The sequence below is a fragment of the Berghia stephanieae genome, chromosome 4, assembly GCF_034508935.2.
Source record: "Berghia stephanieae isolate SIO BIC M18660-M18661 chromosome 4, UCSD_Bste_1.3, whole genome shotgun sequence".
Lineage (NCBI taxonomy): Eukaryota > Metazoa > Mollusca > Gastropoda > Nudibranchia > Aeolidiidae > Berghia > Berghia stephanieae.
The window spans coordinates 58264661-58280853 of NC_088363.1; the positions used below are offsets into that span (position 1 = coordinate 58264661).

The following is a 16193-nucleotide window of genomic DNA, read 5'->3' on the forward strand; positions in this document are numbered from 1 at the left end:
TGCAGTCATGGCTCGCGGTGTAGAGTCTGAACTTTTGACCTGGGATAAACTTGACCTGAGGCTTAGCCTCAAGAAGTAGAAGTTGGCCCTCGTCTTATTCATTCATTCACATCTCAATCTCATTGTTGGTAACTCATGAACAACGGATTTCGAATACTCAATGAATCGCATTACAAATTAAAAGAATGAGACGCAGCAATTCATTTTTCTCACATTGACCCATTAGACAAAAGGGGGCGTGCACTTAGGAACTCTAACACTAACTGTAACTGTAAACATTGTCACCAGATACTCCGACACACAGACACAGGGTGTATAAGTAAGTGTAGTAGGCAGTCTTGAGTCTGATTCCAGCCTCTTTACACAGGTGCCAAAAAGCCATTCGAAAAGTGAAGCGCTAGTTTAGGTTAAAATTTGAATAACATAATTCCAATTAATCACTGTTGCATTCTTTATCATGGTATCTGAACGGTTTAGTAACAATTTAAAGGTTAAGTTTAAAGATCAGAGTCAGAGATCAAGCTTTCTTTTGTTGTGATTGACTTTGACATCAATGAGTAGTATTGTGTAGGCACGTTCCATCAAAAGTAATAGTTTGATAAAAAAAAAAAAATATCTAATTTTAAAACTTGTAATTTTGTTCATAATTGAGTCTGCGAAAAAGATAAAAGAAAGCTCATCTAGATAATTCATTTATCTATGCTGTGCCAAATTTCATCAAAATGAAGGGGGTGCAGCAGTTTGTTTAATTTTGGCCGCCAGTAACCAACCCTCTTTTCCCCCAACCTCAAGTCCCCTTTCAACAAGTAGTCAGCTTTTTTTTTTTTAACGTTGTTCTAGAATTTCTTATCCGCTGTGATTATCCCCAGACGCATATTTGAAACTCCGCTCTTTTAAACAATAATCCACATTCCAGAATATGGAATGTTTCCAGATGCACATAGAAATAAGGAAAGTTAATAAAATATCTATAAAAACATAAAATTAACCAACATTAAAATCAGTTGTTACTACATATACACAATATGCGTTGACTACAAAGTGGGTGTAATGGCCGAATGGTTTAGTCGTCTGCCCTGGAAGTTTGACCAGAATCGAGGTTGTGGGTTCGAATCCTGGTAACGTCACTTTTTTTTTTTTTTTTTTTTAAATTCCGTCTTCTTTTTCAGAACGTTGAAAGGGATAAATGTCCCATCCATCCTCCCCCCCCACCTCTTTTTTTTTTTTTTTTTATTAAACTCTCTCTCTCTCTCTCTCTCTCTCTCTTTTTTTCTCTCTCTAGTTTTCTGTCTAGCAAATATATTCGTCCCCACTCCGATCTCAAATAGTGTCTAAAAAGAATAAATAATTAAAAAGCAAACAAACAGAAATATTCAGAGAGCGACCAAATGGTCAGATAGAGGAGAAAAAACAAACAAAATTGTTTTAAAAATAAAAACAATTTAAGAAATTCATGCTCAGAAACGGAACATTTACATAAAGGTTTAGCAAACAAAAAACTCTAAGGTTTAGGTCAAAATATAAAAAAAAGAAAAAGAGAGATTTCCCTCGGAGCAGGGAATAGTGTTAACAATAATAATAATAATAATTATAATTATAATTATAATGATAATAGTAATAATAATAATAATAATAATAAATAATAATAATAATAATAATAATAATAATAATAATAATAATAATAATAATAATGATAATAATAAAATAAAAATAATAGTAATAGTATGATAATAAGAGTATTAATATTAAAAGTAATATTATTATTGATAATAATATAATAATGATTATGATGGTAATAGTAATAATAATAACAATTATTACATTATTATTTTATTATTAATTATTATTTTATATTATTATTATTATTATTATTATATTATTATTATTATTATTATTATTATTTGACCAAAACAAAACAAAAAAAACAATAATAGATCTAGAGCAAATTGAATAATGAAATAATATTATCGGAGAAATAAAAAATTCAACTGATTAAAAAAAACTCTCGCTCGGAACTCGGAACAAAAGTGAAAACAATGAAAATCAATTGGGAAGAAAGAAAGAAAAAGTAAAAAAAAAAAAAAAGTGTGTGTCGCGACTGGTTTGAATTTGTGCAGCTAAAAGGAGTAAAATGAAAGGTGGCCTAACCCACTGAGCTGTCTATCCACACCGCTATCGGAATATCTTAAATTCATTTATGAGCTAAACATATTTCCACCATTTTTGCTTCCTTGTTTCGGTAGTTATTTTCATCTCTGATTCGAATAAAAATATGTTGTTGGATCTAGTTTTATGGACGTGTGATACTAAATTGTATTGTCTTGTGCGAAGAAGACAGGAAAATAACAGGTGTTGGTTTTGGGCTTTGGGGCGAACAACACCATGGCCTAGGAATTCGTCCGCGAAATAAAAAATAATTCCCGGTCATCCCCAAAATTGTGGCCAGAATGAGCAAATTATAGAAACAAGAGATGATCAATAAAGTTAACAGGTAGGTAGGTAGTGAAAATTTAAATGGTTGGTGGACTATGAACAGATTTGATGATTCTTTCTTCCTGGTTGAAAATAAAAAGTCGAATTGCCAGTTTGACGTTTTCAGATCAAAGTAACAAAAGAAATTTCATTGATCCATTTGCTTTAAAATAATTTTTTTTAAAAGAGCTGGATTTGACATTTGATCACTATTTACTTTCATCTTGTGATAAATATCACTTGATATATTAACTGTTTTGGGACACAACCACTAGTATTTTTTCTAGAATATTTGGTATTTTTCACGCCTAGTTTGGCATTTTGCATAAAATCTTTCTGCCCACTTGCTACATGCGTCTGGGGATAAACAATTTTTGTTATCCCCAGACACCTGTCTGGGTATAACCAATTTTCATTATCTCCAGACAGGCGTCTGGGAATAATGACAGCCTTTCTTATCACACTCATCTTGATAGTAGTCCATCAGAGTAGCCATCGGGCCCATGGAGCCTGAGGTTATCCCGGTTTCTGTAGTGTGAAACGGACAATAGCAATTGCTTGCTATCCTTTGGATAGGCCGCTAGTCTATCGCAAAGTACTTTCCACCAAATCTAACAGACTTAGCTACCCATTCACTGCTGGATATCAGAAAAAATCTTGACTACAGGCGGGATCGATCTTGGTCCCTTTGTGTGTGTGAAGTGAGTGCTCTACCAACTGAAATATCGGGGACCCCCCATCTTGATAGTGTGAAAGGCTTAATGATGTTGAATATATAAGAGGGTTGGCGAGAGAAAACTCTGCACTTCAAATTTTGCCATCATTGACTTCTATTTTTTATGTTATCCCACAAAATATTTTATACAACTCCTTATTTTGCTGCCTATTGATGGTTGTCTTAAACATATTTGTTTGATGGAGACAATATTTTAAAATAATATTTCATAATCAATCCTACACAGAAGTTCTGTTTTGAGATCAAATCTGTTGGATAAAAAATGGTCTACAGCAAAATTGATCAGTTTTACAGAAGTCTCCTTTTATCAAAGTTTTTCACCAAAGGATGGGGCAAACCTGACAATCTAAAAAGGTAATTTAACCCTCTCCACGTCCTTGCCACTATCCTAGGTATTGTTTTGTATTTTGTTATTGTGTTGTTGTTATTGTTTTTTTGGTTTTTTTTTAAGGGGGATCTCCTAAAGAAAAGAAAGAAAAAACCAGTTAATAAATGAAAAAAATTCCCATCTATTGTTTTGTTTTTTAAGAATGGCATTTTGGTGATAATTTCACTTTTTATAAAACTTTATTTTGGGTGTTTCAAAACATTATATTATTAAATTTTACCAAAGATTTTGATTCTAAAGATGACCAGTCCATTGTGTATTTATACACCAGTTGGAAGTACTTTGTGAGACGCCTATTTCATATGACATTATAGAGAGGCTTTTTACATTTTCCACTCACTTTTCATTCTTTCATTATCTTGTTGCTCTTTCATAACATCCTTTCCTTTCAAAAGTTGTACACTTGCTTGGACTATGACGTTCTGCTTTGTTCTTTGGTGCAGAACCTCGAAAAGATAAAATATATGTTGGATTAGAACTTCTAGATTTTTGTAATATTCCCATTTTACAAGTCTAGGACATTATCAAACAGTGGAATTAAATGGCAATTTATTCAGTGATGTTCTTTATGCCTCAGTGGTCACCAAAAAAACCCCAAACAACTTGATCAATTATATATCACAATATATACCAGACATGCTCAAAGCCCTTTACAAGGGGTCACTAACCAGCAGCAATATGTAGGACGAGACATGACGCCTGTTAAACAATATTACAGTTTTTACTGACAGAGATAACATTGTTGGCCAGGTACTCATGTTACACCTTAGTACAATGAAAGTGTGAGGAGAGAGCCTTTTCCAAGGGCTCAACCATGTTTCTCTTAGAACTGGACTCAAACCCTGAACCTTCCAATCCGAAGGCAAGTATCATACCACAAGACCACTTAGCCACACAAGGCAGTGACTGAATGAACTTTGCTTTATGAATAAAGCCCCATGATAGCCACAATAATAGATGTAGCCAATATATTTTTTGAAATTTCATCATCATGATGACCCAATGTAAATTTTTTACTTTGTTATTTTTTTTAAATTTGGGACTACCGACTGGAGGTATATATAGTTACCGGTGTTAATTGCGTTGTAAATGTTCTGTCGAATTAAAAAATTTTTTAAAAAGATTTCAGAGTTTTTACTTATTTTTTTCTGGGTTCTTTTTGGGTTTATTTTTAAAATTTATTTTTAAAATTAATTTTTGGATGTCTGTAAGAGATTTTGGCAATAATCAGACATGGGATTTACGAAAGGCATCTGTATTATACCAATAAAATGGGAACTTATAGATTCTCAATGTATGTTATAATTAGTGCTTTTATTGGTAGGATTTTAAAAGTAATGGGGTTGTAAATCTAAATTACCTTCTTACAGGATCTTTGAATTCCGGAAGATTCTGTCAAACAGGGAATCATGTCAGGCACTTGTGTCAAAGGATTACCCCATCAAGATTGACAAGGTAAATGCATTGTTGTATGTATGGAGCAGTGATGAAAGGACACGATAAATATTTCTTTCTTTTTACAAAGTTTGAAAAAAAAAAAGGGAAGGGGGAGGGGAGGAATCATTCAGGTTTGCGAAATTTAAAATACTTAGTTGTATTTTATGAAATGGCGAACTACTGTGATTGGAGTTCATGTGCTCAGACACAGATTTAATCTAATCCCCCCCCCCCCCCCCCCACTATGGTTTGTTGGATCATTATCACTTACATATGTTTATAGGTACATTTAACTTAAGAGGATTATCCTCAAACATCAAAAAGACCAATTTGTTTGCGATGCCGTCAATAATAACTGTGATATCATCGCTCTACAGGAATCCAAAATTTCGAATACCAACGTGTGGTTTGCCAAACATTGACTCATCACTTTCGACAGTGTCAATATGAAATCATGAGCTTTTGTAAATAATACATGCCTTTGATAGTTTTACAAATTTATAACTTCCTATGTTCTAGATTCGTACTTGAATAATTTATGTTATTTTATTTTCTTAAGGACATAAATTAATATAATCTGCATTAAGTAATGAATTCTGCTTGAGTTTATTTTTTAGGATTACAAAGATGGGGATTGTCGCATCATGGAGGGTCATTTCAAATCTCCCTTTGTCGACCACATGCCAGGCATCATGCCCAAAGAGGTGGAAACAGCAAGGTGTGATATACTTTGATATCAATGCTTGATATTGTCTAAACCTCACTTATCTGGTGAAACTGCATTTATTTCTATTGTTTTAATTTGGTTTTGTTTTATTGGTCATTGGATTTTTTTTAAACGTGCCAAGGGAAGGGTGGGGGTTGGTTATTTTGTTTTAGTCAGTTTTGGGTAAATCGAAGAGTGTTTTCAGTGGTAATAAGAGGAGGGGCTAATTATGTATGAAGAAATTTTCAAGTTGTCTTTGTTACTTTTGAATCAGAAGGCATCCCTAATTCTCTACTTAGAGACAAGGGAACCGATTTTGATCCGGAGTTGAGTAAATAGTATTTTTAAATCTCAATTATAGCCAACCAAGAGTCAGGTCCAAAGTATTTTTTAAAAAGTTTCCTATCCAAAATTTATTTACTAATTTCTATTGACCTCATAAAACTACAGAAACCAGGCCATGTGTGTTTAGGCTCTGAAGGATTTCTTACAATTTCATATTATATATTATGTTTTCATTGTTTTTATGTGCTTCAACGTATATTGTCTACAATTTCAGTTTTCAGGCCATTCTTCCATTGGAGTGGCAACATTCAACCCTCAAACCAATTTGTATACATTTGGCTGGTACAGGGGATCATGTGAGTCATTGAAACATTCATTTCATGAAGTGTTGTGTGGTTTATTTTAAGTAATATAATAGGAGAATGCAAAGACAACATTTACAAAGGGAATGGAGAAAAAAGATCTCTGATTATACAATCAATGACTCTTTTTACCTCACTTTTCAACATTTTTAGTTGATTTAATGTCTAGTTGATGGGATGTGATATTAATTAGAAATAGACATTGGAGAAGAAAAAAGAAAAAAAGTAAGGGGTATGATACAAGTGCAATGAACTAGATCATGTACTTAATGAGACAAATCTGTTTGACAAAATTTTAATGATTCAGGCATTCTCTTGTGATGATGATATTGTGTATTCTAATTGAGGTTCACACAAAGCGCTCTCTGGTGCTGTACAATGATTAATTAATTACAGTCACAATCAGATTTCAGCCGTCGATTTCGAGTTTTCAAGAGACATAAAATAGTTAAATAAATGGGTGTTTAGAAATAGTTACCATGATTGTACATCCTCCTAATGCAGTGGAAGCCACCTGTAACCACTCTCCATCCATTACGTTGACTTATGACTTACTTGACTCAAGGCCTTTCGCTTCCTAATCATCCGATTGGGACACCTCGGCTGCCTCTCTAATCATCCATGTCATTTCCTTCCACTGTTCACTGTCTTTTGCTGTGGATGCTAATTTTGTAAGGTCTTCCTTTAATTTTAATACTTTGTTATTTTGAAGGCGTTTTAGGTCTCTATTGAGGACAGTGTGAATTGACGTTGGTGGTCTACCTTGATATTTCTTGTGTCCAGATGGGGTGAAAAAAGTATTCATGGCTTTATTAGCTGGTATATTTACATCTCTTCTGAGTATATGCCCAAAAAGCCGCCATCTTGCCTCCAGGATTTGAATGGATAAAGATCTTTCATTGCATTTTTCATTATTGCTTATGCTTGTGGGTTATCTTATATTCAGGACTCTTCTCAGTTGTTTTCTATGGAATCTGTCTCATCTTTGCTCTTCGCTTCAGTCAGTGCCCATGTTCCGCGGTTGTATATATGCACGGATTTTGTGTATAATTTGATTTTAGTGTTTAATTTTATTTTATCTTTTCCAATCCATATATGTAATGATTTATTTAGTGCAGCCGTCAAAAAACTTTTTCTTCTTTCTAAGTCTTCCTTGGCTCCTATTAATGATCCTACTTTTTTCGTGGCTCTCCATCCATCTTTCTTCCTTGACAGTAATGTTACATCTGTTTTGTCACTATTTACGTACAGTTGGTGATTTTGTAAGGTTCTTTGGATGTCATTTACATTGACTTGTTTGAGGCCGATAAAGTCAATGTCATCTGCATATGCAATAGACCTATAAATTCTCAGTCAATTAACTGAAATCAATCAATTCGTCAAATTCAAATATTTAAAAAAAGGAACGAAAGAAATGAAGAAAGAAAGAATTCATGAATCGTAGTCAAATGACCGTAAAGTAATTAGAAATTTTCCATAGCGATACGCATAGCTCATGGGCCGTTTAAATTTCACTGTTTCGTCGAAGCCAAAATTGACCACATTTATCTGGAGGGAAGTAAAAGTATGAAAAAAATAAAATGCGAAAGCCGCAAGTGCGTTATGTAGACACCTTCAGATGGAAAGTTAGGGATTGCCACAGTACATCTCGATTGCCTCACATTGTAAACAAACTGGTTGACCATTTCTAGTTTCTTCACTGATTGGGTACCTAATTATAAGAAACAATGGTAAGTAGCCTAATTAATTCCAGCTCAAATTAGTTTTCTGCCATTGTTTTGCTAAAGCGAGCTTGCTGTTTACTATGCATTTCGATTCTTTGGATTTTTCCGCTATGACTACAATGAATTACGAAGAGTTTCAGTCAATTTTTATAGAGCTCATTTACAGGTCTAATGCAATTTCCATGGGGAGTTCATTTTCAAAACGGAATTGGGTCGAAGGAACAGATTTACGCAATCTTGTAAAGCATTTTCTAGGTATATGATAAATAAAACAGGGCTTAGGCTGTCTTCCAGCATGCTTCATTACAAGACTGTATCTAATTCTGGTTATCTGGTTCTAAATTTTTATTGTTATCCATTCCCTTTCACGGACCAGTGAATTAACATACAGTAAAATTGGCCAAAATGCATTGGAAAATAAGCAACCCAGGGTGGAGGTAGAGAAAGACGAAGTGGAAGTGGCGACCAAAATGTTTTCTTCCTCGTAGCTGTTGCGAAGCTTGAATACTGTTCGTGTTTTTTATGGAATCGACTATTATCACATCTCTAAACTAAACTCAGGCAACTATAAGAGCTGTATGACAGAGCATTGTTTCACATCGCAAGCACAGCTCAATTACTGAATTCTTTTCACCAAAATAATGTTCTCCCACAGGACAAATTTCTCCATGTTTTCAAAATTTCTTCAATTTTTACGATGATGAACTATGATAAAAAAAATTTAATTGAAGAAAAGAAAAGACAAAACAAAACCAAACAACCTCACTGCCATGAGTAAAAGAACATTTAAGCATCCTCCCGATGACTGCTTTTAAAGGCAGCATTGACTGTATTCATTGTCTAGTGACAGTCCAGTCAGTTTCCTCTCGATGCATCTTTTAGCGGTTCAGCTGCAGCCACTGATTCTTTTCACATGCCCAGCTCTTCATCTTAATTTTTTTTTATCACCACAAAGTTTGCAACATCATCCCCTTTTTCTTCTTATATCTTTGCGAGGGCTGTTGTCTACATTGCCTGACATCAATTGGTTTATGTGAATAGTATGGATGCAAAGTGTAATTAATACTCTAAGTTATAAGTATATGCTCCTATCAAGATTTTGGATTTTTTCCCCCCAGTTTTTCTGGCGCAGGAGATTATTTACTGCTCGTCCTCTCTTGAAAGATGCAGGCATTGCTTCCATTTTGTTGGAGAACCCATATTGTATCCTTTCACTTCATCAGTACTGCACATATTTTTTTTGTATACGTTATATCATATTATGTAATTATTTTATGATAACAAGAAATCAAAAGAGGCCATAAAACAATAGAGAATTGAAGAGATGGGAGTTGAACCTGGGACCTGACTGCTGTGCAGCATTCACCTGACTACAACAGGGACACTCTTCATCAACCCATCGCCACTTTTTTGTACTTTTGTCCTCTGGCCCTCTCTTCTCTTTACATGTCGTGTTTTTAGTAACATAATTGCCTGCTCCACCCACTTTTGAAAATTATTTAAAGATATGCCAAACATGTATTTTTCCTTATCTGGAACTCAAAGATGGATCAAGAAAACCCAAGTCTCAGGTGTAAGTGAAGTTTTGATATGAAATGCATTTTTCTCCCTTGACAAATAATCTGCTTTTTAGGAAACTATAATCCTAATTAAGTCCAAAGACAACAGATTTTAAGATAGATATTAAAGTAGCAATGACTATCCCGCACAAATCTTTGGGCCTCTTTTTCGCTCACGAAGTGCCCAAATTCGCGGAAAAATATGGGACGAAGCCGTTTCGTATATGCTATTTTAAAAAATTAATTACGATGCTTTTTATCGATGAATATGACTGAAAGTTGGCACACAGTTGGAAAAAAGGTCATGTTAGATTATGTCAAGCGACAAAATTCGTGCGATTACCGGAAGATCGTTAGAAATAGATTTTACTCTTTGGAGTAAAATATTTCTAAAACTACTGGGCGTGGAGGTTTTGTCGCTGACAAGGTAATACATGAACATTTCTTCTTTTTGGTTGTAAAATTTCATATGAATATGACAAGTACTTTTCCCGTATTTTACAAAACACCATCCCAAGTTTCAACCTTTTAATCCACTTATTACGCAAGATACAACCAAAGATCGAAAAAAAAAAATGCCGAAAAAGCGTCCCATATTTTCGCGTTTTTTTCCTCTTTGCGGGTCATCCAAATAAATGACACCTTTGAAACTGCATAACTTGTTTATTTATGAGTGGATTTTCAAAATTCAAATCTGGGTGGGGTTCCTGACCTCCCATAGTGGGCAAGGGGGTACATACTGTGTCTTCTATCCCCTTATATCTGTTTTCCAACATGCTTTCTGTCTTTGTCTTGGAATGAGATTTCTTGGTTTTGTCCTGGCCCTGCCGGAGTCCTAGCTGAGAGGGAAACAGTCAAATGCATTGTTATTGTTTTGGGAGATGATATTTTTTTTCCTTGTAAATCATCTCTCTGTTATGTATTATTATATTTGTTATTTGGAAGCATTTGAGTGTATTCCTCTTTGTTGGATTTTGTGCTTGTGTCCGGATGAGACTGTAGGTGATCTCAAACTAAGTACATTGGTGGTGTGGTCTTGGAATCTACATCTGATCCCTATTTGTTCCCAGTTCCCCTTTGTCTTACTTTCTCTTGGGTGCTTTAATTGTAATTCTATAACTTTTTACTATCCAATTTTCTTCCTTTTTACTGGCGCTGATATAACCTAAATGTGTTGCAAGCGCCGTAAAACCCTTAAAAACAAAAAGAAACAAAATTCAAAAACATTTTTAATCAGTGGAGATAGAGCTTTGATTTTAGACAAAAAATTTTCTCAAAAAAAAGAAAAAAACATTTTTCATAGTCATTGCTAATTAAAGTCTATATGACAAAATATATTGTATGACAATGCACATCATCTTAGTTTTGTTTGGACACCATAAGTGTTTGGGTTATATCTTTTTCCATCTCTTCTTTTACCTCATCTCTTCCTTTATTATTGTCTTTGTCAAAAGATGGGACATCCTGTATTTGGGTTTTGCCTATGTCTTGATAGATAGCCTTAACCAGAAAGAATACAATCAGATGAATACATCTTTGAGATTATTTTTTCTTTTCAATTATCTCTTGAACATGTTTGTTATTGATATTTTTGCAAGCATCTGAGTGTATCTTTTTGTTACAAATCTTGTTCCTGTGTCTGGCCGGATGAGGTTGAAAACAAAAACTAAATCTGGTATTAATTTATTAACAACTAGCCTTTCAGTGCTGTAGTTTTTATTTTATTTTCCTTTTGTGAATTCGTGTTTTATTGTAACGCGCCAGAGCATGAATTCATGGAATTTGCGCGCTATACAAATGATTTATTATTATTATTATTATTATTATTATTATTTATTATTATTATTATTATTATTATTATTATTATTATTATTATTATTATTATTATTATTATTATTATTATTATTATTATTATTAATATTATTATTAATATTAGTATTAGTATTAGTATTATGAGAAATAATTATTACTGCTCTACTGATTCAAGGTAACTAATAGCATTAGAGTTTTAGCTATGATTTCATTGGTCATCTCTTTGTATCCAGCCGTTCAAGTCTTCACAATGTTAGTGACTTGTTTGTGATGGGAGGAGCTCTTGTACTGGAGTCTATAGCATTGTTAAACTGGTGTGAGAGACAGGGATGGGGTCCTTTTGGACTGTCAGGAGTCTCCATGGGTGGGCATGTAAGTATAAATCTAAATTTTTGTCTTTTTTTTATTTTTCTAAATGACATAAACCACAAGGATAAAGTGATTAATTTTGTGTATGTCATAATGTCATTATATACTTTTAGATGAAATGTCACCAGAATTTATTAACCTGTAGAACTAGTATTAAATTACCACAAGCAATTCCTTGCAATTTTCTTTTTAAGTTTTAATATTTATTTTATTACTGAATAGAAGAAAACGCGATAGCATTATTTTTCCTCATTTGATAATATCCTTATAATTGTAGTATTTTGTTTGAATTGTTTTTGATTGTTTGTTGATTAACTTTTTTACCAAATCCTCTCAATTTAACTTACATGGTTTTCATCTATTATTTTGTATTATTGCATCCATCAATATATTGTGCCTGTTCAATTCCTCAGAGACATGTGCATTGATAGAATTGTTATTCAGTTGATAATGTTTTGTCAATCCAGCGCTTTTTAGTCAAACACACATTCAAATAGTCATTTATAATGTAACAGCAAGTTTTCTTTTGAAGAAATCCTTAGCCTGAGTGTTAAAAATTAGAATAAAGGATTTGGGCATTCATTGAGTTTTTAATAGCTGAATGATGTCTTCCTCCATAGATAGCGATGGGTGGAATCCCTCAGAGAGCTCCAAGTCTTGCTACTTTCATAGTAGTTATTCGTGGCAGACTCATACAGCAACTGGGCCAAAGAATTAATTTTCTGTTGATTTTTAATCATAACAAAATTCGTGGCTCAAAGAACGACTAGAATTTTGTTTGAAAGTGTGAACATTTTGATAACTTTCAAGTTACCTCCTTTACATGCATTCAAGCCTTGCACTCATGGAATCATTTTTCTAAAAATTCCGTCTGCAAAAGTTTGATTATTTGGGTCAACTGCATTTCTTACACATCAAGATTTGGAGTCTATCAAAGCATTGGTGTTTATGTGTGTAATTGAATGGGCAAATCTTTGATAGCTAAATCTTTAATTTAATATGTATGATTCCTGACTTTTTAAAAAACATATGCTGTGTATGTGTGTGTATTTCCTTCTCTTCAAATCGATTAACACTTCTTAATGTTTGAGTCTATGGCCTATGGCATATATTACAAGTTTATGGGGCATTTTCAATTTCATATCTGCACAAGTTTTCTGAATAAAAGTAAATCATCTATTCCCATGCAAATGTTTTCTATAGTAACCAAACAAGTCTGATGAAATTGTTTTTGTTCTCAAAAAAGCTTTAAATACAATCACATATTATCTCCCTGCTATTTGTTATAGTTTGTGTATTGTAACAATTTTATTGTGGCTGTCCTGGCATTAATTTATTACACGTGTCTGTGTTTGATTTCAGACTGGACACAAAGATGGACTACCCTTTTTCTGTCTGAATGTGTCCCTCTTTCTCTTGCTTTTTCTTTGCGTTCATTTGGATCTTTAATATCTTTTTTTTTTAATTCTTACTTTCCTGCAGTGTCTTTCCTGCAGTGTATAATTTTCCTTAAATTTTTGCAAGCACTGTGAAATTCTTTTTAACATTCATATAAAATAGTTTATCTTGTAGCTATAATGGATAAGAACGTTAAAAGTGTAGATGTTACATATCTCTAGATACCACTAAATATCGATTTGCAAAGGATTTGACTTCATTGGATATGTTTGCATGAGCATTGATTCTCTCAGTGTAAAATTCCGGCGAATTCTTAGCCTTCAAGAGACCAATTGATTCAACTCTTGCATGGCATTCTCACCTTATTATATTAATGTCTCTATCAGTTCCATTTGTAAATATTTCACATTGTAGGACAAGGAACTCCATTTTTTGTTTTTTGTTTTCTTTTTTTAGATTTTGAATCGTGTTCACAAGATCTGCGAATTTAATTTTATTCATTAAAAAAATATTTATCTATTTTATGGTTTCGTTGTTATTTGAGATTACTACTGCTATGATTTTTGTACTAAACTGATTCTCTGACACTAAAAAGGAATTGACCAGCAGAATAGATCTCAACCAAATGTCGCAGTTGAAGATTCAGATTACTTTAAGTCTCACATAGCTTCTTGTATTTATTTTTGCCTTAACTTATTGCGTCAAATTAAAAATTTGTCATTTGTTTAGTATTTTTTCGACAGTATATGTGGGTCTTTGTTGTTTTTATTTTCTTTACGCAATTTTTAGTTTTTATTTAAAAATCCAGATATCGATAGGAAAAAAACAGTTAAAAACTGAAAGATGATAATGATAAATGGGTACAGTAGATACATTTATGGCTCAGTTGGTTGAGCAAGTGCTCAAATTACAATCACTAGATCATGACTTTCATTCCCACGTTGAGTCAAAGTTTTGACCCCTCTGCCCATCCAGCAATAATTGGGTAGGACTAAGGCATATCAAAATGATAGACAATTGTAACTTTATGTTTAACACTTCGGAACTGGGATAAATTCCAACCCGATTGGACTTATGGCTCTGTGGAACACCTATTACTATGTCTCAATGTATTGTACATCTGTCAGCTTAATGTTCTTACTTAAATATTTTGTGATGAGAGCTTTCCAGTTCTATTTCTGAATAGCTTTCAAAGAAAAAGAGCCCTTTACTTTTGTGTCTTTGATGCGAAAAATAAAATATTATCATTCTACACTTTTGGATAAAGTTGCTACTGGGAAGTGCTAAACATTGATGATGAAATCATAGTTTACAAATATAGAAATAAACAAGTAAAATGGTTTTTGAGTGCTAACTTAAAGACTAAAGGTTTGACAGTCCAAACTATGATAATACAGAGGGGGAGAGTAGAGCAGTTATGGAAAAAATTGTAGGTACAGAACTCGAGAAATAGGCTTTGTTGTAACTAATATTTTGGGGCATGAATATAATCCCATTTCTGTCCTTTTTATATCAGCTCATTTAAACTAACTTTTGTAGTTTTGCTTCTTTCCGCGATTTCCACCTTTTATATTATGCAATAGAATAGCATATCTGCTACTTATTTAAGTTAACTCTAAACACTTAAAAACTTACTCTTCTTGTGATTTAAAAAACAAAACAAAAAAAAACTCGAAAACATTCATTTGTGATTCACTGCATCAAAATTATTATATTGTGAAGAAAACAAGAGATTTTAAAGTTAAAATGAACATAAATATGAAATTTTGTCTTTTAATATTTTTTATTTTGAGAAATTATACTTATTTTGCTTAATAAAACATTAAAAAACTTAAGCCAAATCTCGTATTTGTGACCATGATTTTAATTCTTAGCATCTAAACAACATCTATATAATTCTGATTTGAGGCAATGGATCACGTTTTTATTTTAAAATTATGGGCAACGATTTACATGAGGCTTTGTATAGTAGCAGCAAATAGAAACTATTCTGATTTTTATAATTTTTGTGGGTCATAATCTTACACCAAATAATTCTATTTATATATATATATATACTAGTAAGAAGCCAGCGATTTCGCGGGGAAAGAACTATATTCGTTCGGTATTGTACCCACTATTTAATGAGGGCAGATCGGTAAACAACGTTGTCTGTGTAACTTGGTACATCCTCTGTTGATTTTTCTGTGTGCCCCAACATGAAGTGTAAGCCGCTATAGCCTCTGACCCATGACACAGCAACTTACAATTGTCCGTGTGTGAAAACAAGTTGTGGTAAGAAAATCAACTGCGAAAATAAACCTGAAGTAGCAGATGTGAGCAGAGTTGAAAGACGATCATGAGATCGAGAACTTACCTTACAGTACAGTACTCTGTGATCATGTTTGGTGGCGTTTTTATGCACCTTCACTGGAGGTGTACAAAAACGCACTGTTTTTATGCACCTCTGTTGGTGGTGCTGGTTGATTAATGAAAATGTTGCTGCTTGAGGCTCGAAGGAAAAAATAACGATAAGTGTTGAATTTTAAGCCACAATTTGATAGACGAAGACATACTGTGGACGTTTCTGATTTCCCCTTTGTCAACAAAACACGACGAATAAGACACTAAGGACGAATGAGAGATATGTAGTGTGAATGGCGTAGACATGGGAAATTGACATAAACAATGATGGAACAGGAAGTTTTTGAAAAATAACAACAACAACAGCAAAGAAGAAGAAGAAAAAATAACCCAATAAAATGTCAAAGACGCGGTAAACGAATACACTGATGATAATGATAAAATATTATAAAATGATAACAATCAAACGTTTGCATATAAATGCACGTCGATAACACATTGAATGGTACCGATGTCATTTTAAAAAAATATAATAATAATAAATAATAATAATAATAATAGATTAATTTATGGTTTTAGATATATGTCCAGTAACTATATCT

General features: G+C 33.1%; 1 protein-coding gene across 3 annotated transcripts in view; it reads left to right on the plus strand.

Annotated features, from left to right (window-relative positions):
* The window catches only part of LOC144970909 (protein ABHD18-like), a 29324-nt gene that overhangs the window by 689 nt on the left and 12442 nt on the right, over positions 1-16193 (plus strand). For 2 of the 3 annotated variants that reach the window (XM_078911065.1, XM_078911067.1), the window contains exons 2-8: positions 3435-3562; positions 4967-5051; positions 5651-5751; positions 6299-6380; positions 9229-9313; positions 9656-9683; positions 11715-11853. In XM_078911065.1, the coding sequence (XP_078767191.1) occupies positions 3471-3562; positions 4967-5051; positions 5651-5751; positions 6299-6380; positions 9229-9313; positions 9656-9683; positions 11715-11853 (612 nt within the window). In that variant the 5' untranslated portion in view covers positions 3435-3470. Of the gene's footprint in view, positions 1-2288; positions 2492-3434; positions 3563-4966; positions 5052-5650; positions 5752-6298; positions 6381-9228; positions 9314-9655; positions 9684-11714; positions 11854-16193 lie in introns of those variants that run through there. The other variant, XM_078911066.1, reaches the window with a different exon arrangement.